The 20295-nt window shown below is 60.5% G+C and overlaps 1 protein-coding gene across 1 annotated transcript in view; it reads left to right on the forward strand.

Moving 5' to 3' along the window:
* The first annotated feature begins 250 nt into the window (after positions 1–250).
* The window catches only part of ANO8 (anoctamin 8), a 29391-nt gene continuing 9346 nt past the window's right edge, over positions 251–20295 (forward strand). Inside the window, exons 1-10 of the mRNA XM_030540786.1 lie at positions 251–347; positions 14205–14315; positions 15127–15259; positions 15416–15554; positions 15891–15987; positions 16719–16835; positions 17488–17615; positions 17922–18083; positions 18757–18909; positions 19533–19659. Of these exons, the coding sequence (XP_030396646.1) occupies positions 251–347; positions 14205–14315; positions 15127–15259; positions 15416–15554; positions 15891–15987; positions 16719–16835; positions 17488–17615; positions 17922–18083; positions 18757–18909; positions 19533–19659 (1264 nt within the window). The remainder of the gene's footprint in view (positions 348–14204; positions 14316–15126; positions 15260–15415; positions 15555–15890; positions 15988–16718; positions 16836–17487; positions 17616–17921; positions 18084–18756; positions 18910–19532; positions 19660–20295) is intronic.

Below are 20295 nucleotides of genomic sequence, written 5' to 3' on the forward strand. Positions count from 1 at the left end.
CCCACAGCTAGCCCTCCCCCACCTCCGCCCATCCTCCCCCTCCCGGGTTCCGGATTGCGCTGGGGCGGCGGAGGCCAACCAGACTATTCAGCCAGCCGCTCGCCGCGCCTCCTTTGTCCCCTCCCCGGCTCGGGGAGCCGCGGCCGGGCGCGCCAGGACAAGCGGGGAGCCGCAGCGGAGCCCCATGGCGCGGCCCCCCGCGCGCCCCCCGCCGCAGCCCCGCTGAGCCCTCGGGCCGCGCCTCGCCAGGATGCCCGAGACGGGCGCGCCGGCCCCGGGCTCGCAGGAGGGCGAGCGGCAGAGGCGAGCCCCGGGGGACGCGGAGCCGGCACCGGCCGGGGTCTTGGGTAGGCTCGTGCGCGCGGCCCGGGGGGGCCCTGCAGCGCTGCGGTAAAATCCCGCTGGCCCGGGCTTGGACCGACCCCCCCCCAGCGAGAGCAGCCCCTGCCGGGGCCCGGCCGCGCCTCTCCTGGGGCTGGAGCAGCGCGGGGGGGCTCGTGTTCCTTGTAACTCGAAAGCTCCTTTGCGGGTTCCCTGCCCGGCCAGCAGCCCCGGGGGGAGACGGCCAAGGCAAGCGGGGCGGGGGGGTCGGTTCTGCCTTTGCTTTGGGCCATGCCCCATTGACTGTGTGCGGGGGGGGGGGGAGCGCTCCCTGCAGATGCCACCCAGCTGCTGTCAGTAAAGCCAGCAGGACTCTGGGGAGCAGAGGTGGGGAGAGCTAGGCTGGGGGGCGGGGGCAGGAATGCCCCTTCAAGGCAGTAGGATCGGGGGGGGGGTTGGTCCTAAAACGCCCTGGACCATGTGGCCTCCCCCTGACTTCCTCAGTGCTGGGCCCCTGTTGCAGTCAGGGCCTGTCGGGCGTTGTGGTTCTGCTCAGATCAGAGGGCTCAGTGTGGGGAGAAGGGGGGGAGACTCCCCAAAGGCCCAGGCAGCCGCAGGGATCTGCGACGAGGGAAAAACCCTGCAACTGAAATTCCCAGACAGATGCGGGCGCATGAAGAGTGACCTAATTTATGTCCTCCTAGGAACTGGGCATCTGTGGCAGCGTAATTGGCGATTAGAGCCTAGTAAACAGCAGCGCTGTGTGTCAGAGAGCTGCCTCCGGCTTCCCTGGGAGACCAGGGCTGGTGGTGAATTGGTACCAAAGCGCTCTGCGGCTTCCGTGACCTTAGTGTGGCGAGTCCAAGGTTAGCTGCACGGGAGCTTGGTGCCGGGCTGGTATGAATGGGAAAGGGAGATGCAGCTGAACCAAAGAATGGGCGTTCCCCTGGCGTGAATGGGAGGTTTCAAGCCCAAAAGAGTCCATTGATTCCAAGGGAGTCACGCCAGCGCTGAGCGTGACCGGTTATTTCTAGAAGGCCAGGTTTTGCTCCCATTTACACAAGGAGAGCAATCTGGAGTCACTTCACTGGCACCAGGGGAGTGACTCCTGAATTGCGGTGGTGGAACTGACACTAGAATTTGGCCTTGTCTCGTGGGTTCTGCAGGGAGCTGTCAGCGTTGCCATTGTGTCTGTTCTCACAGGGAGACTGAACCAGGACTCCTGGGTTCTGTGCCCCAGCTCAGGGAAGGGAATGTTGTCGAGTGGTTAGAGCAGGGAGACGTGAAAGTTGAGACGTCTGGATTCTGTTCTAGTCTCTCGGATGGAGCATGGTTAGAGCTGGGGGCTGGCAGTCAGGACGCCTGGGTTCTTTTCCTGCCTCAGCCACTTGCTTGTTCCGTGACCTTGGACAAAATCACTTCACCCCCCTGTGCCATGAGTAGAGTGGGGATAATATTTACCTACCTGCCAGGGGTCGGGTGGCAGTCGTCAGGTTTGCTGTATTCAGGTTCATAAAGTGCTTTGAGATCCTTGGTGGAGAAGCGCCAGAGATGGGCTCTGGATTATTATTCCCTGCTTGGTCCCCTGCATCAAGGATCTCTCCAAGGCCTGGAACAGAAGTGCTGCAGACCTCGCTGGCTGGCACATGATCCTGCCACAGGAGAAACAATTACATTACCCAGAAAGACGTGCTATTCAAGAGGCTTTTGTGATGGAGCAGTGGAGCTTCCTGGGAGCTAGGGACTGGAGCACAGGCTCCTGTGTAGAGCCAGGGTAGCTGCCCCTGATCGCAGAGGGGACCGGGCCAGGCATGATGCAGCTGCAGACTCAGCACTGAGGGCAGCTGAGCTCTGGCAGGACTTTCCTGCACTGTTTCCGTCTCCGGCAGTGGGAGCTGGAAATGAACCTGGGAGGGGGCCGGCTTTGGATGTCCCATTGTACCAGGGAGGGAGCAGGGCCCAACCCCCAGAAGAAGAGATGGTGCTGGCATGGGGGGAAATGTAAGGCCCCGGGCCCCTCCCCAGCTGGGTGGTTGCAGGGGGCTCTGCCTTGCAGGGGTGGTGGTGGAGGTTTTGTTCATTCACTGCCAGAGAGTGGAGTTCTGCCCAGCCTGCGCGGCCAAAGCAGAAAATCTGAATTACAGACAGCAGCAGCGCTAGTCCTGGGCACTCTCACCTACCCATCACACACATGCTCCCATTCCACACCGGCCTGGGAAGCGTGTTCACATCTGGGCATGTACATTCACATGCACACTTAGCATGTGTATCTGTGTGCACTGGCTTACACTAGTGTGTGTGCTGGCGGATGCAAGGGATCTGAGTGCTGGCAGGTGCCTATCTGTGAACGCGTGTCAGCATGCCTGTATGTGTGAGTGTGCATGCGTGTGAGTCTGGATGAGTAGCACACACCCCTGCCTTCCCAGAGCAGTGCTGCCTGCCTGCCCGCTCGGAGCCCTTTGTTTCGCAGCCTGTAATCACAACTCTTGGAGCGAGGCTTTAATAATTCATGATCAGCAGGAGGATGAGCTCATCCCGCCTGGTGCGAGGAATCTGCTCCTTGGAATCGCAGCTTGGGCTCTGGGGGTTTCGTTTTGTGGGCCTGGCTGAGCCGTCTCCCTGCTCCTGCAGTGCAGAGGTCCTTTGGAACCCGGCTACCCTGGACCCGTGCTGGCCTTAGGCATAAGCAGCGTGTGCGCGTGGCTTGGATCTCTGCAGCAGTGGGGCCCAGCACAGACTCTGCCATGCGGGCTTGGGCCAAACCTCCTCCAACAGTGAGACTGAAAGGGCAGGCAGCTCTAGCCCCATCTACCCCTTGGGCAGGAGAACCCCAGCTTCTGGCCCCAGGTCTGGCAGGAGATCGGGGTTCCATTGGGCTTCGAGTGTGCTCACAGCACAGGGGCTTGGAGTCAGGACTCCTGGGTTCTCTTCCTGATGATAGAGAGGAACGTTGTCTAGTGATTTCAGCAGTGGTGGGGAGTGAGACTCTGGACTTCTGGGTGCAGTTTCCAACCCTGCCACTTGCTCGGTATGCGATTCTGGGGGAGTTCCTGTCCCGCTCCCACCTCAGATTTCCCATCCGTAAAACAGGAGTGAGAATCCCCTACCATTCAAAGCCACTCACATGGACGGTGCTATGTACAGTCAAGGCAGAGTGTCATCAGCCAGACAACTGGCAGCATCCATCACTAGCAATGCCCCGGCTGCTGGTGCTTGCCTGTGAAGGAAGAGCCCTTGGGCATGACTTTATTCTCTCTCAGGTTTGCCGCGGGCAGGAGTTTATTTCTCCCTTTCCCTAGATGTGATGAACAGGATCTTGTTAACAATAAAGATCTGAAAGAAGCTCAAGAAAACAAATGTACTTGGGATCCGGGCGAAGCTGAGAAGCGAGTTGCCTCCCTGCAGAGATGGGAGAGGGCTGCATTTGGAAGAGAAGCCAAGACACCAGAAATGAGGCAGTTAGAAACAGAGAGAACCCGGCAGGGAGACGAAGCAGGGTGGGGACACGGAGCCGGAGATGTGGGGCTGTTTCTTTAACCATCAGAAGTTCTTTTATCTAAGCTGCTCTCTTCTCTGGGGGGGCACTGCTGGGACTTGGCTCTGGGCTGGTAAATCAGTAAATGGCTAGTGTGGAAATGCTGGGAAAGCCCCCTGTGGCTGAAGCCTCTTTGCCAAGCAAACCTCTTCCATGTGGCTGGGAACATGGGGGAGGAGGATTCCCAGCTGCCCGAGCCACCGCTCTGGGTGTAGCTTATTCATGAATTCCATCCCGTGGCTGGGCTCAGCTCGCTTTAAAGCCGTGCCCATGTGAACACCCCACTATGCTGGCACTGCCTTAGCAGCTCCTTGCCTTGTCAGGGGGAGAGGGAGGCTCTTGGGATGGTCTGCCCTAGGGCAGGGATTCAGAGCTCCCGCTGCGCTGGGTCAGCGCTGGAGTAGGAGACTCCTGGGGCTGCATTGCTGCCTCAGCAGGTGCACTCTGATACTGAGCTGATGCTGTCGAGGGTGCTGCTGCTGGTACCACCCCACTCGCTGGCAGTAGGAGGGGGCCAGTTCCACCATAGGCTAATTCCATCCTTCCACCCAAATCCCCAGGGTGGTGCTGACTGCATGCAGGAGCCGCCTTCACTTCCAGTCCTAAATTACTGGGTAGTGACTCTTTATAAGGCTCCGTGTATCCTTCAGGCTGAGTGATGAGTGTAGTCAGCAAGCTGAATGGGAGGTGTGTGCACACCGCTGCCCTCTGTTGGATGGAACTAAACTGCTCATCCATATGTCATAGGCCCTATGTAGCTAATTGCCAGTGGTGAGTTTCCTTTAGCTAGAGGGGTAGGAGCTTTCAGAGCACAAAGATCAGAGTTCATGGTCAGTCGGTTATCATCAGTGAGTTCCAGCAGGGAGCCCTTTGCTTCCGAACACTCCTGGGTGGTTATTCCAGAACCTGGACTCTGAGGGCTGCTTGTTCCCTACTTCCCTTCAGGCATCTGACCCGGTGGTCCCCGAGCTCTCTGTGTCTGTGGTCCAGCGTCACCATCACCACAGGCTGTGATCACTCCAATCTCAGAGGCACGAGCTGCTCTGGAGCTGGGTTGCTGCCAGCATAAGCAGCTTTTCTGGTGGCTGGAAAGGAAGGGGTCCTGCTCTCCCAGGCAGGGTGTGCTGCCCCCACTCCTCGGGAGCCCAGCTGGGTCCTCAGCCCCGTGCAGAGGCGTGAATTCGAGGGAGTCGGGCTGGGAGCTGTTTCCCAGAGCTGGGGGCAGTCAGACTCCAGCAATGGGGCGTGAAGCGGAAAGTCGGGTGGATTAGCAGGAGACCAACTGGGGGCTGGGCTCAGAGGCCAGGCCAGGCTCTGCAGGAGCCACATCTGCTGCGGGGAGGAACAGAGCAGAACGGCGTTTGTTGGGCAGGGTCCAGGGCAGGGACAGTCGCTCCCTTTACTGCACTGGAGCTTGGCGCTGGCGGATCGGCCCCTTGGAGATGAGAGGCCTCTGTTCCTGTGTTAGGTGCGGTACAGACACGCTTCCCGTTCAACGCCCCACCAACGGGCCCCCAAGGATCCCCCGCAGGGGGAACAGCTTCAGTCACCGTGGCCTGTTCAGCCCGGCATTGCCAGTGCCCCAGCATCTCCCATCAGTCACTGTGACTCCTACGAGGACGATGACCCAGTGCAGGGCCTGGGAGCCAAAGACCGGATCCATCCCTCAGACCCAGCTTTGTCATGTGCAGCCCGAGCCGGGGCCGCTAACTCCCGCCTTCAGGGGGTCCTGCAGTCACGTGGCTTCCCCCTCCCACCGGAGAGAGGGCTGCGGTGCCCAGGCCAAGAGCGCTGGAGGAAGGGTCAGCGCGCAGGCTGCCAGGTCGGAGAGAGCTGCGGGACCTGCAGCTGCTGCTTCTGCTCAGGGGAGCTGGGGATGGGGCAAGAGAAAGCCAGACATGGGGAAAGTGACGAGCAGCCTCGTTACCACGCATCGATCAGGTGCCTTAATGAACCAGGCGGCTGCAATGATGTGGACACAGACAGGCCGACATGTGAGTCACTGACATACAAGGGAGGCCACAGTTTCATTATAACCCTGCTACCATGTCTGTGCACCGATGGGGTCCCTGGCAGCTCACCAGGCAGAATTCCAGTACCGGGCTCCACTGCCAGCCAATCCCGAGCACTGCTTGATGCAGGATTCTTCCTCGCTTCCTGCTCAGCTGCCACATCCCACCCCAGAGGTGGCTGCATTTCTGCCCTGCAGATCACTTTGTCGCATGCAGGATCCCTCAGCATCAAAGACCAAGGATTTTATTCTGCTTAGCGTGACCATGGCTAACCGCAGCGCAAGGGCTCTCAGCCCTCATGCTCCAGGGCATAAACGGATTGCTGGCTGTGGCCAGAAAGAAGTGTCTTCTGCAATATCTGGCAACTGGATGCATGGTGTGCACCAGCCAGTATTGACCAGCGTCAGAGCCAGAATGCTGGGCTCTTAAGAATGCAATATGTGCTGTTCTGATGTGGCAGTTTCTTATGCTCCTCTGCTGGTCCATAAACAAGGTATTTGCATGAACAAGGCAAGATGGGGGGTGGGGTGCAGCCATCTACAATCGGGTACTGGTGCTGCACCCCATTCTCTGCAGTCTCTTCTGGATGTCGGTACCAGAGGAATTCTCTGGGTTGTTTTTTCACTATCACGCAGTTCCTCCAGACATCGCTCCCGAGTCAGGTCTGATCAGAGGAGCTGTCAGACAGAGCTGCCAACACGAGCCCACATCCCCCATTCAGATCGCCTCTTGGCTTGAGATCCAAAGACTCCACTTCAAACAATGCTCTTTGTGAAGTTTCCTGTGGTGGGGCCGGCTCTCAGCTGGGAGTAAGTCTGTTGGAGCCGTGTTGCTGCGCCCGTTGACAGCCATGGAGGAGCTGGCCTGCAATTTGTTACAACAAGAAAAACTGATCAAGGAATTAAGAAGAATCCTTGTACTTTTCATCTCAAAGCGCTTTAAAAAGGAGTATCATTTTATCCCCAATTTGCAGATGGGGAAACCGAGGCACAGGAAGGGGACATGATTTCCCACTGTCACCCATCAATTCCTAGGCCTGCCACTGGCTTGAGCCCATGCCCTTAGGTCGGTCCAGTGTTCTGTCCACTAGGCAACACTGTCTCCACTGCCATTCCTGCTCCTGCCCTCTCTAGAACAGGAGGGTCTTGTGTCCAGCATCTCTCTGTCCTTTCAAACTACCCTGATTTCCATGATGAGCTCAATGAAGCACTCAGAGCCTGGCATGCGACATGGAATCACAGGTGTTACACAGCTGTTGTTTGCATCTTTAGTTTACAAAAGCGTACAAACAGGCTTCCACTCAGCTTGAGTTCTGGCTTGTCTCCCTTGTTTACCAGAGGCCGCACCCTTGTCTGGAACTATATATTAACATGCAGTATATTACTCAGCTAATCTTATTAATCTACTGTACTGTTACAGGGTGCAAAAGTTTACAGACAATCATGGTGGAGTCTCCTGTCTGTAAAATGCACCATTTGTCCAGTTATCAAACCTGTTGCAGGCTTTACCTTCATTCGCTGTCCCAAACTGTTGAGTAGGATTGCTCTGCAGCTGTTAAAGAGCTGCCACATGTTCCACCCCAGAGGTGGCTGCATTTTAGTGAAATGATCCCTGCCAGGCACTGAGAGGGTGAGGGTCAGCACAAGGTTACATACCACTCCAGGCCCACTTAAACTCTGGGCTTAAATGGCACTTTAGAGTGGCCCATACACAGACTTTGTCAACTTCATCCAGAGCTCAAGTGGCATCTAGGGCTTGTGCCGCCAGCCCCTTTGCACGTGGGTGAACGTCTCCCTTAGGGATGAAATGATCCAGTGGGAAGTCAGATCTTATTCACCATCCATCTCCAGCATTTCTAGGAAAAATGAAAAGCAAGATGCTGCTGGTATTGGAGATCCTAGAGAGGGACCAAGCCGCAGGGAGAGCGGGCGCAGGGCACTGGCATGCTTCAGGGAAGTTACTGCTGCGTGCCTCATGCCGAGGGCCGTCGCTGATTAAAGGGAGAGCAAAGAGCTAAGGTTCTTCATAAACCACCACCTCGGGTTTGATGGGGTTGTTTGATTTGTTTCACTTCAAAGCTGGAGCTTTAAGGACTTGAAATGAAATGGAGGGTGGGGAGGGAAAGGTCATTGGAACAGACTCGCAGACACCTGCTGCAAAGCCTGAGATTAACCCCTGGCTCCCTGGGCCGGACAGCATCTGGCTGGCTCCCTGGGACGCTCAGAGGGATTGCCACTGGCACGTGCAGAGTTAAAGCAAGAGCAACAGTGGAGGGATGGGAGAGGGGCAGAAGGGTAGGTGGGTGCGAGGTGGGGTGGCAGGAGCAGGTGATGGGCCTGGGGGAGCCTTGCCCCTTCTGTCTGTGCAGTGCAGGGGGCAGCGCTAAGGGCTGGGGTAATCTACAGCCCTGGAGAACTCCCCATTTTAAGGAGGCCAGGAGTAGGAAACCTCCCAGCCACCCTCCCCACAGCTTCCTGCCCTCCCCCCACCCTCCTGCTGCAGCTGTGCCCAGGAACCCTGGGCATCCACAATGCTGGGCTTGTGCTCACCATCCTGGAGCTCGGCTGCAGGCGCTCAGAGAGCCCTGCTTTGTTCTGTGCCCACAGTGGGCAGCCAGCAGTGCCTGGTGGGGAGAAGGGCAGTCTCATAGCCAGGGCAGGCAGGGGGCTTTGGGAAGGTGTCTATGCCCAGGTGTGGCGCCTGGCCTGGAATGCACCCTGCAAGCCGGGGAAGCTGCATTAGGAGCTGTGGCATTGGCCCAGAGTAGGGTTTGCAGTTACAGTGCATGCCAGCCTGCCCCGCCCAAGCTCCCAGCTCCACCGCACAAGCCAGCCACCAGCCCCGCATCCAGTCTCCTGCCCCTCACAGGTCATAGGAACAGCCCCAAGAGCATCAAGTCCAGCCCCCTGTGAGGGCAGGGCAGAAGCCCACCCCATCCCGGCTCTGGCCAGATCAAGCCATGGGGCTGCCTAGCATCTGGTGTCTGCAGGACGTAGCTCTGGCCCTGCAGACGGGACAGACCTCAGGATTGTTCCATCCTGTGCATGCCTCAGGGCCTCGGTGCCTCTAGCAGCTAGCTCATGTGGGGTCCCTACCCGCCCCTCGGGTCGCTGATGGGCCGCTCACTCCTAGGACATGGTGCCTGACCATCTGCCTCTCTTTCCCCCTGCTGCCTTTCCTCCAATGGGGATCAGTCCCCAGACCCATGCCAGGAGCCCGTGGGAACCTCAGTGCTTAGACCCGGGGGTAAAGGGCAGCTAAACTGTTTGTACTGCTGGAGCGGGCCGGGGGGGGCTGTGCAGAGGGCCATGGTGCCCGAGGGGTTAAACGAGGCCTTGGCCCACACCCAGCCAGAACAGGGCATCCTTTCAGCAGCACTCACCAGACTGGCGAAGCCTCAGGCCTGTTCTCGCCCCCTCTCCCACCCACACGTGGAGCTGCAGCCCAGGGAATGGGGCAGTGAATGGAGAGCGAGGCGCTCAGCCCGAGAGGACAGTGGGAAGCTGTGCCTGGGGAGGAGGGAGGTAAAGGGTTAATGCTCTGGGGGCTGGTGTCATGAAATGAGTTTGGTGGGTCTCAGCCTAGGTGCAGCACGGTCTGGCACAGTCAGTGGTGTTTGCTCAGGAGGGACCAAGGACTGGAACAGCCTGGGGGCTGCGGGTCAGGACTGAGGGGCATCGCAGACCTGGGGCCGAGGTCCGGGATAGCAGGGGAGCTCCGGGTCAGGACTGAGTGGCATCGGCAGAGCTGGGGGAGAGACTCGCCCCCCGTTGTACCTGTTCTGCTTGGGTCCTGCTGGTTTCTCTAAAACCTTCACTCTCCCAAGCGCAGCATCTCAGGGAGAGATCTGCTCCCAGGCCAGGGGCCTGTTGGGGCACTTCCAGCAAGGGTCCCTGCGGGTGGGGGGGCTGGGTCAGCTTGTGGGACGATCAGTGCCCCCTGGGGAAGGTCACCCTGGCCACATGACAATGAGGCAAGTGCCAAGGAATAATGGGGTTCGGTGCCTGCGGATGAGTGGGGAACCGGGGAGGCAGCCGGGCCTGGATTCCCCTTGCCGCAGGGCAGATCCCAGGCAGGATCCAGCCAGCCGCGGGTGGTCTCCAGCCAAAGGCAGAAGAGACATGGCCAGGAGCCCTTGGGGCGGGGACCAGTCCATCTGTCTGCTAGCCCCCCCCCCAGATTAGGGGTGTAGCCCATTAGTGGGGTTCAGGCCTCAGCCCAGATGGCCCCAGGCTTCTGGCTCAGGACAGGTTCTGGGCGCTGCCCAGCCCTGCTACCTCATTAGAATTGGGGGCGGGAAGGGCGGGTGCTTCCTGTGTGCACCTGGGCCTGTGCCAGCCTCTGTGGCGATGCTCCCCACTGGGCCAGCAGGCACAGCCGGTTCCCCAGGGTGGGGCAGGCCCAGGGTCATTCCCCTCTCCCTGCCTGGTGCAGTGTGGGGCACGTTTGCCCAGACAGCACCTGCCTCCCCGGGAACCCTGCTGCCACCCAGAGCACCTGGGGGGTGGAGCTGGGTGGGTCTGAGCCCAGATGCCCACCTCACCCCCTAGCACTAGCCAGCCCCTTCCATGGCAGACTCAGAGAGATGAATGGGCCTCAGCGACTGGCCTCCCCCGGGCTGGGCTGGGTCTTGTCTGTGTGCAGCCCAGTGCCATGGAGCTGGGAGCGTTAGCAGCCGAAGGTGCCAGGGGAGGGGCAGGGCTTCATGTCATTATTGTGGGGGGAGGGGTCACAGTTATAACCTCCCCTGGATTCCCCGGTTGCCCCCCACATCTGTTCTGTGCTCCATGGCTTTAGGAGTGGGAGGGGGGTTGAAGCATCGGGGCAGTTTGGGCCACCGTTCCCAGCAAGGGGCAGCTTCCCCTGCCCCAAAGAGCTCCTGGTCCACGGGCCTGATCCTGCAAGGTGCTGGGGGCCCTGGTATCCCCCTGGCACTGATGGGAGACGAGGGAACACAGTCTGGTGCAGGATCGGGCCTTGGTGTGTGTCTGTAGTGCCAACCCGCCAGGGGCAGGGGCAGGGGTGGTGAGTTCCTCCTAGGGCCCCTACGGGGATCTCCGCTTTCTGGGGGCCGTTGCTGCAGATTTGTGGCATTTAATTGCAGGCAGGACGGGCATGATGGGGGTGAGGGGGCATCTGAAGGTGCAAGGGGCATGCAGTGTGCCCGAATATGGGGAGGGGGCTTGTGGATGCACAAGTGTAGAAGGGCATGCAAGCCAGGGGCACTTGAGCACAGAAAAGCCCAGCACAGGGCTCTGTATGCCAGGGCCGCTTCTCCCAGCCAGGCAGGGAGCCAAGGATGTGCCTGCCCAAAGAGGGGGCCTGGACCCCTACTCCAGGGGGTGCTGGTGGGGCAGAGCTGGGCAGGAGCCAGAGGCCTCGGCAGGCAGCGGGGGAGAATTACGGGAGGGATTTTTGGCTTGTGCTGTCCAGCCGTGGTCCCCTTGCCAGGGCAGCTGAGTGGCACCCAAGAGGCAGATTTGCCTCGAAGTCGGGGTTTCCTGGCTAAGCAAATGGGGAGATGAACAGGAAGAGCCAGAGGGAAGCGACCGGCTGGAAGGAAACAGGGACCGGCCCCCTGCTCCCATGGGGGCTGCAGTTTCCATGGAGATGGGTTGCTTTTGATCCTGTCCGTTCCCCTGGCTTCCCGCTTCCCGAGCAAGTGTTTCCAGGCAGGGGCTGCGGCTGAGGAGGGGGCAGCTCTGCGGTGGGCCAGGCGCTGGGGAGGGGCGGAGGTAAGAAGCTGGTGGGAGAAGCGAGGGGATGGGGGGTGGGCAAGGAGACACAGCTGGGCTGGGGGAGGGGGTGTAGCATGGAGCGTCATGGCTCCAGCAGGCTGGGACGCTGGAGTCGGGGGGCAGGCTGGGAGATGGGGCTGTCTGACTGGGGGTGGGGCAGGATCTGGTGTTCTGCCACGTGCCCGAAGGGTGCATGGCCCCAGGTCTGTTCCATCCTCCCAGGGAGGCCTCTGGGCTGAGCCTGGCTCGGGGGCACTCGCCATCCCTTGGTGAACACGGAGCGTTTGCCAGTCAAGCTCCTCTCTGGGCAGCTGCCAGGGAGCCCGGCCCAGCCACCAGGGGAGCCATGGAGAGGGGGCCATGGACTCACAGCCCTGCATGGTCCCTTCTAGCCACCCCCCGCGCTGGGCCCAGACCCAGAGCCCTTGCAGCTCTCCGGGCAGTCGGGGTCTGCAGGGAGCCCCCTTGCTGCGCTGCATTGTCGGAGCTTTTCACCCCCGAGCTGTGGGGTCCAGCTGCATGCATGCTGATCTGGGGAGAGGATCTGGTCAGTCTCTGTTGGTGCCGGATCAGCTGGCCAAGCTGCCAGCCCAGCGACCTGCCCGCCGGGAACGGGGATGTCATGCTGCAGCCAGGGTTGCCCAGAGGATTCAGGGGGCCTGGGGCAAAGCGAGGGAGCTGCGTCGCTTGTACTCACCTGGTGGTGGTCTGGGTGTTTGGTGGCTCTTCAGCAGCGGGGGCCCTTCAGTCGCTCCGCCTCTTCAGCAGCACTGAAGGGCCCCACCGCTCAAATGCTGGCCAAAGACCCGGACTGCTGCTGGGCCAGGACTCGCGGGGCCCCTGCAGGGCCCGGGGCAATTGCCCCACTTGCCCCACACTCTGGGTGGCCCTGGCTGCAGCCTGCGCCAGCCCGTTTCAGAGCTGGGTTCCCAGCCACCACTTGCCACCTCTGTCAGGAACAGCCAGGGAAACCCAGGAGAGTCTGGTGGAAGGGAAGAACCTGCCTTCCTGGGAGAGACCCCTGTATCCCGCTGCAAAGGGCTGACCTAGTAGGGAGCAGAGATGGGATTTCAGCAGAGACCTTCGGGTGATGCCCCCTCAATGGAAGGGGAATAAGTGCGAACTGCTCCCTCCAGGGCTGGCTTTGATCCCCAGATAATCACTTCCACTTAGTGCCAGCAGCTCTGGCTCATCTGTTCTGACGGAAGTGCCCCCGGCATGAGGCTTTGAAGAGACAGAACAGGTGGCCGTGAACAGGGAAAGATGCAAGAGGAAACCCCTGGAGCCTGCTGACTCGGCCGTCTGGCGACGTTCTAGACAAGGGGCCACGTGTGTCTCTTAGTCACGTCAGGAGAAGACTGAGGAACCCGGCTGAGCTAGGGGAACGGGAAGCCCGCTGACGGCAGAGGAGTCCCTCCGGCGAGCACAGGGCATTACCCGTTGGCAGGAATCCTCTGAGCCACGCTGACGCCTCGTTGGGTCCTGCACTAACTGTACTTGGCAAAGAGACCTGGGTGTCACTGGGGACAGCTTAATGGAGACCCGAGCTCACTGCATGAGGAATGGGACAGAGGAGAATGTGACCATGCCATTATACAACCTCCACCCCCATCACTGGGGTCCCCTGACCCGGACTGCTGGTCCCATCACTTCCAAAAGGACAGAACAGAAGTGTGGGGGAGGGAGGCGGGCGGGAGACAGGAGATGAGAATGTCTGTTAGTTATTTGTATTGTGGTGGGGCCTAGGAGCCCCAGTCATGGAGCAGGGGCTCGGTGCTGTATCACCCAGAACCAAGAGACAGCCCTGCCTCTGAGGGTTCAGCTGCCTGGAGCGACTCCTACAATGGCACTGTTTAGAGAGGAGGCAGCTACGCAGGGACAGGATGAAGGCAAACCACAGGCGTCTGGCTTACTTCTCCCCATCAGGGCACAACCATGCCTCAGTTTCCCTTCTCTGGCCTCCAGTTGCCCTCTGAAGACAGTCCTACTCTTGGGCCCAGACTGATCCGGGGGCTGGTGATACATGTCCGAGAGTCCCCGTGTGTCTGTGTGAGGATGGCTCTGGTTGGGTTTGGGGTGCCTAGTGCACATGTGTGTGTGTGGGGGTGTATCTTGGGCGCATGTTGTGTAAGGTGTCGAGGGGGTAAGTGTGCGTTTTGTGTGTATCATGCATGTCGTGCCTGTGTCATGAGTTGTGTGAATGCTGTGTCATGATTTGTCTGCATGCTGTGTTGTAGGGGTGTTGTGCCAGCCCTCAGCCCTGGCCAGCTGCTGGCAGCTTGACCTCACCCCGGCATTGCCCCATCCAGCCAAGACTCTGTGGCTCAGTCTAAGCGATGCCGGTCACTGCCCTGAGGGTGAGACCCAGTGCCAGCCCCAGCTCAGTGTAGAGTTGCCCAGCCCCCTCTTTGCTTTGACAAGCCAGAGCTCCCAGCCTCTGGCCTCCCAGCCACAGTCTGCCCCCACCCCATCACCCCCTCCTCCTGGGACTGCCTCATCCTTCCCCCATCCCCTGGAGGGATCAGTGTCCCCTGCTCCTTCCCTGCCCAGCTCCTTCCCTGCCACGCCCTGACCCCCTTGTTCTGGCTCCCTTGGCAGACAAGCTTTTCGGGAAGCGACTGCTCCAGGCCGGGCGCTACATCATGTCCCACAAATCCTGGATGAAGACGGTGCCCACCGAGAACTGCGACGTGCTGATGACCTTCGCCGGTAAGGAGCCACTCAGCAACACGCGTTGCGAGCACTCTGCCTGCCGCTGGAAGGCAGCCACCTCTGGGGTGGGACGTGGCAGCTGTTCGGCGCAATGCAACGGTGTCACGACAGGAAGAGGCAAAGGCGGTTGCGTCCAGTGGACGCTGCACGAGGGGGGCAGCATGGGATGATCTCCGCTGGGATAGGGCAGGATGCCTGGGCTAACACCCTAGCACTTGTGGAGAAGGCCGGGGGGTTAGGGATCCCAAATGCTCAGGCTTTTAGCTCATCGGACAGAGATTGCACCCTGCAGCGCAGCGCCCCCTAGCGAGGGCCTTGAGGTCACACTGCCTGGGAAGGGGGAATGCCCCTCCTGCTCCCTGCAGCACTGGGGTCTAGCAGAGGGTGCTACCTCGCTTCCTGCAGCAGGCAGAGATTTTCCTCGTAGCCGACCCTTCCAAGCCTTGGCTCATAATAGCCTTTTGGCCCAACCCTGGTGTCCGGGGGTGGGGGAGAAGGGCGGGGCTGCAAGTCAGGACTGAGGGGCGTTGGCAGAGCTGGGGCAGGGCCAGGAACAGCAGAGTTCGGGGTCAGGATCGAGGAGCGGGGGCAGGGCTGGAACAGAAGAGTTGGGGTCAGAGGAGCTGGGCCAGGGAAGAGAGCAGGCCCCTGACTGCTCCCTCCAGGCTCTCACTTGGAATCAGCGTTTGCACTCCCACGAGCCTTGCACAATATCCCCAGAGCCCACAAAGCAGGACGGTGGGGGGGGGGTACCCGCTCCTTGCCCGACCTGCTGCCTACCTGCGTCTCCCTGATCCCCTTCCCTCAGACACGACGGACGACCACACGCTGCTCTGGCTCCTGAACCACATCCGGCTGGGCATCCCCGAGCTCATCATCCAGATCCGGCACCACCGGCACACCAAGGTGTATGCCTTCTTCGTCACCGCCACCTATGAGAGGTAGGTCGCACCCCTGCCTGCGCTGGGATCTCTCTTTGGGTCACTCCCACCCCATTGTCTTTGGGGAGGGCTGGAGGAGGAGAGGTGTGTGGGTTCATCCTGTGCCCTGCTCCATGTCACCCAACCCTCATGGTTCCCCCCCTCTCTCCGGGGCAGCTTGCTGCGTGGGGCGGACGAGATCGGGTTGCGGAAGCCGGTGAAGGCCGAGTTCGGGGGGGGCACGCGCAGCTTTTCCTGCGAGGAGGATTATATCTATGAGAACATCGAGAATGAACTCTTCTTCTTTACCTCCCAGGTGGGCACTGCTGGGCCAGCCCCGGGTCTCTGGGATTGGGGGGGCACCCTGGCACTGCAGTGGGGTCAGACCTCCCCCCTGGCAGCTCTCCTTGCCTGCAGGGCTGGCACGGGTGCCATGGAGTAGAAGCTGGATTGGGAATCCATTGGGGAAGGTGGCTTTGGAGTTAATGTCCTGGGCCTCTGGTGGGAGTACTGGCTCTCCCTACACAGCCTTCCCTGTGCGCATCGGGCGATGCTGTTGGAAGAGACGTGGGGGGATGGTGGTAAAGCAGGCTCCTTTCGTGCTGCGCACCGTCCCTGGGGCTCACTCCTGCCTCTCCCCGTCCGGCCGCAGGAACGGCAGAACATCATCAGGTACTGGCTGGAGAACCTGCGAGCCAAGCACGGGGAATCGCTGCACAACATCCAGTTCCTGGAGGGGCAGCCTGTCAGTGAGTGCGGTGCCCGGCCCGTGGGAGGGAACCGATCGGTGCCCACTGCCCCCTTGCAGCCCTGCCCATGTCCATCACAAGCCGGGCTTCAAAAGGACTGGCCCAGGGAGATGAGTAGCCAGCTGCTCTAGTGCCAGCTGAAAATAAGTGGGCTGGCTCATCTGGCCCATTTCCAAACATGCTGGAGTGGTGGCGTGTGTGCATGCGTGTGCGTGTATATGAACATGCGTGTGCGTCACATAGACCATGGCCTGACCACTTTGGGCTGGGCCAAACCTGAGTGGTGCTGTGGCCCTGGGCGCCAGGTCACGAGGCCACTCTCTCAGATTTTGAGCAGGTGGGGGAGTGGCTCATGTGCCACTGGGGTCAGGCTGCTGGGGGCGGGGAGGGCTGAGAGAGTCAGAGGAGGTTCAGATGGGGGGAATCTATGCCCCCCCCTTTAAATGATGTTTGGCAGCCCATGAGTGCATGTGTGCATGTGTATGTGCGTGTGCATGCATGTAGCAGCAGGAGCCTCAGAGCCGTGGGGAGGTGGGAGCTGCTTATTCTGCGGGGACTATCAGTGACTTTTGCAAGCCCTAAATCATCCCCTGGCACCTGTCCCCAGCTCGCAGCCCTGGCTGGAGCCCGGGGCAGGGAAAAGACCCCCACGTCTTCTTGGCCAGGGCTGCATGGGTCAGGGAGTGGCTGGCCGAGTGCCTGGCCCCTCACTGCTCTCCCTCCTCACGCAGTCCCCGAGCTGGTGGCCCGCGGCGTCATCCAGCAGGTGTTCCCCGTCCATGAGCAGAGAATCCTCAACCGGCTCATGAAGTCCTGGGTGCAGGCGATCTGCGAGGCCCAGCCCTTGGGTATGTACCCGCCGCCGCTGGAGGGCTCAGTTACCCCCCATGGGAGGGGCCAATGCTGCAGCATCACCATGGTGATGCCACCACTGCCAGGCCCCTCCGGGGTCCTGATTCCAGGGGTCAGGAGAGGGTCTGAAAAGGGATTTCCCCCCGGAGTTGCTAATAGCCAGTCCATACACGTGTTCCTTGCCGGATGTGCCTCTTGCTGGACATGCCCCAGCCGCGCACGTGTCCCTCGCCAGATGTGCCCCGTTCCATACATGTGTCCCTCGCTGGACGTGTCCCTCACCGACATGCCCCAGCCACGCATGTGTCCCTCGCCAGACGTGCCCCATCCGCACACACGTCCCTCGCTGGATGTGCCCCAGTCCATATATGTGTCCCTCGCCGGACGTGTCCCTTGCTGGACGTGCCCCAGCCGTGCATGTGTCCCTCACTGGTATGCCCCATCCATGCACATGTCCCAGACAGACATAAGCACCCAGAAACCCAGACACTAAACGCAGTCATCCAGGAAGGTCAGTGCCCACTTTTCAGTGCCTGGATTCAGAGCCCGGCTCAAGGCACCGGAGCATCTCCTGCCCCTTCTCCGTCCACCCCTGCGGCCGTCTATGGGCCCCAACCTGGCTGCTGACTCCTGCTCTCCCCTCGGCAGACGAGATCTGCGATTACTTCGGGGTGAAGATCGCCATGTACTTTGCCTGGCTCGGCTTCTACACCTCGGCCATGGTGTACCCCGCTGTCTTTGGCTCCATCCTCTACACCTTCTCCGAGAACGACCAGGTGAGGGTACTGCGCCCGGGGAAGGGCTGGGGGAGCCCCGGGAGATGGAGCACTGCAGTGGGGCAGGGAACTGCGGTACCTGCTAGTGCCCCCTAGCCTACAAGGTGGGTCATTTCATTACAGGAGTGGGGACTCCTGGGGTCTATTCTCAGCACTGGGATACAGGAGGGCAGTGGAGTCTAGTAGTTAGCGTAGTGGGGACTGGGTGTCAGGACTCCTGGGTTTGATTCCTGGCTGTGCTGCTCATTGCTTGTTATTTGTAACCTGTCCCCACCTGCCCTTTGTCCCCATGTCTGTCCCTCCCAGACCAGCCGCGATATCTGTTGTGTGGTCTTTGCCATCTTCAACGTCATCTGGGCCACGCTCTTCCTGGAGGAGTGGAAGCAGCGGGGGGCTGAGTTCGCCTACAAGTGGGGGACCCTGGACACGCCTGCTGAGTCCATTGAGGAGCCCCGGCCACAGTTCAGGGTGAGTGACGGGAGTGGGCAACCCTTTGCCTGAAGTGAAGTCACTCCTGATGGCACCAGGCTATTCCAGGAGCGGGGCAGCCGTCCGCAGAGCCGAGCTCAGGCCCTCCTCACCCGCAGGGAGCCCAGGCTCCGGCGGCGAAGGCTTCCCCATCAGCCAGCGCCCAGAGCTCCCGCCACATCCTCAGCTGGCATGAACTGGGACAGCTCCCCGGAAGCCCCCCGGGCAGGACCACTTCACACCAGCTGAGGATCTGAGAGCTGGGCTCTGATGCTGACGGGAGTCAGCGAGGGGCAGGACCCCCGTCCAGCTGGGCGAGAGGGCTCCAGGGTGTGGTGAGAGAAGACAGGAAGCTGTAAGCACGCTGGCATGTGTGTTCATGTGCATGTATGTACACACGTGTGCATGTGGCTGGGAGAGTTTTCATGGGCCCATGTGCATGTCTGTGAACGTGCATCCGCAGGAAGGTTTGTGCACGTGCGTGTGTAAGTTAAATCCCACCGTGCCTGGGAGGGAGACTCTGGGGCACGTCTCCTCCCCCCCCAGCACAGGGGTCTCCCGGGAACTGTGAGGCAGATCCCCAGCTTGGTTGCTCCAAAATCCTGGAGGGATCTCCCCAGGTGTGTGTGGGGGTGGCTCATGGAGGGTCACAGGCTGCCATCTCCCCCTCCAGGGCCTCAAGAGGATTAGCCCAGTGACCAACGTGGAAGAGTTCTACTACCCGCCATGGAAACGTCTGCTCTTCCAGTGCCTGGTCAGCCTGCCCGTGTGCCTCATCTGCCTCTCCTTTGTTTTCTTCGTCATGCTGGGGTGCTTCGAGCTGCAGGTGGGTGACGGTCTCCCCAGCCCAGCCCCGCTAGCCGCTGCCAGGTGCCTCTCCTCCCGCCAGGAGCGGGTGCTAAATCCTCCACATTCCTGGCAGCAGTGCGGGGGCACCACGAACCCCTGGCTCCGTCACAATTCGGCCCAGTGCAGGGTCTGCTCGGCCCGAGGAAGTGGGGGCTGATGTTTGCTGAATGGGGCAGGGCGTGGTGAGAGGAGACAGGAAGCTGTTAGCACACCGGCATGTGTGTTCATGTGCGTGTATGCACATATGTGTGCATGTGTCTGGGAGAGTTTTCCTGGGCCCGTGAGCGTGTCCGTGAACGTGCATAACGTGTCCGCAGGAAGGTTTGTGCACGTGCGTGTGTAAGTTAAACCCCACCGTGCCTGGGAGGGTGACTCTGGGGTGCTTCCCCTTCCTCCCCAGCTGGCCGGCCGGCGTCATGCCAGCCCCACACCCTGCTGGCTCCATGTCCCCTTCCTAGGGCACGGGTTGGGCAGAACCAGGTGCAGGTGCCATCCCAGCAGCTACTCACCACCCACCCTGAGGCTCCATCGGTGTCTCCGCGCCCTTCAGAGTCCCCGGCCCCTGGGCTGACGCGGTCCCTGCCCCTCGTGTCCCCGCAGGAGTTTGTGCTGAGCATCAAGGAGCTGCCCCGGCTCATCCGCTTCCTGCCCAAGATCGCCTTGGCCCTCATCGTCACAGCCTGCGATGACGTCTACAGGAAGATCGCGTACTGGCTGAACGACATGGGTGCGTCACTGGGCACTGGGGAGGCCTGGGGATTCTGGGATCAGTCTGCAGCCAACACGGCAACAGGATTGGGATGTCAGCGCACACCCAGCCCACTCTGTCCCCCACGATCCGGCCCGCCTCTTCTGAGCTGGGGCAGGCCAGCCAGCAGCCCCCAGGAAGGCCCTGACCCCATCCAAGCTCTGCTGACTCAAGTTTGGGAGAAGCATTGGGGTTCTGGGGACTTCTTCAAACCCGTGTCCTCTGGGGTCAACTCCCCGGGCCCAGTGGCTCCTAGCTGGAGGTCCCGTCCTGCTGTAGGAGCCGGGAACTGGTCATTTGCTTTCGTAAGACATCCACACTTGCAATCTGCTGCATGTCCAGGGGTTGGAGACACTCCAGCTCGTCCCAAGGGCTAATCCGGCCTGGCACGGAGTCCCCGGGCGATGCTCTGGAACTGCTCCTCACAAAGCCAGTCAGGACTTTCGGGAGCCTCCTTTCTCTTGTAAAAGCAGCAAAGAATCCTGTGGCACCTTATAGACGAACAGATGTTTTGGAGCATGAGCTTTCGTGGGTGAATACCCACTTCGTCGGATGCATGTAGTGGAAATCTTTCCCTTGGAGCAGACTGTCTCCAGGGCAAGAAGCTCACACAGC

Source organism: Gopherus evgoodei, chromosome 22 (assembly GCF_007399415.2).
Source record: "Gopherus evgoodei ecotype Sinaloan lineage chromosome 22, rGopEvg1_v1.p, whole genome shotgun sequence".
Lineage (NCBI taxonomy): Eukaryota > Metazoa > Chordata > Testudines > Testudinidae > Gopherus > Gopherus evgoodei.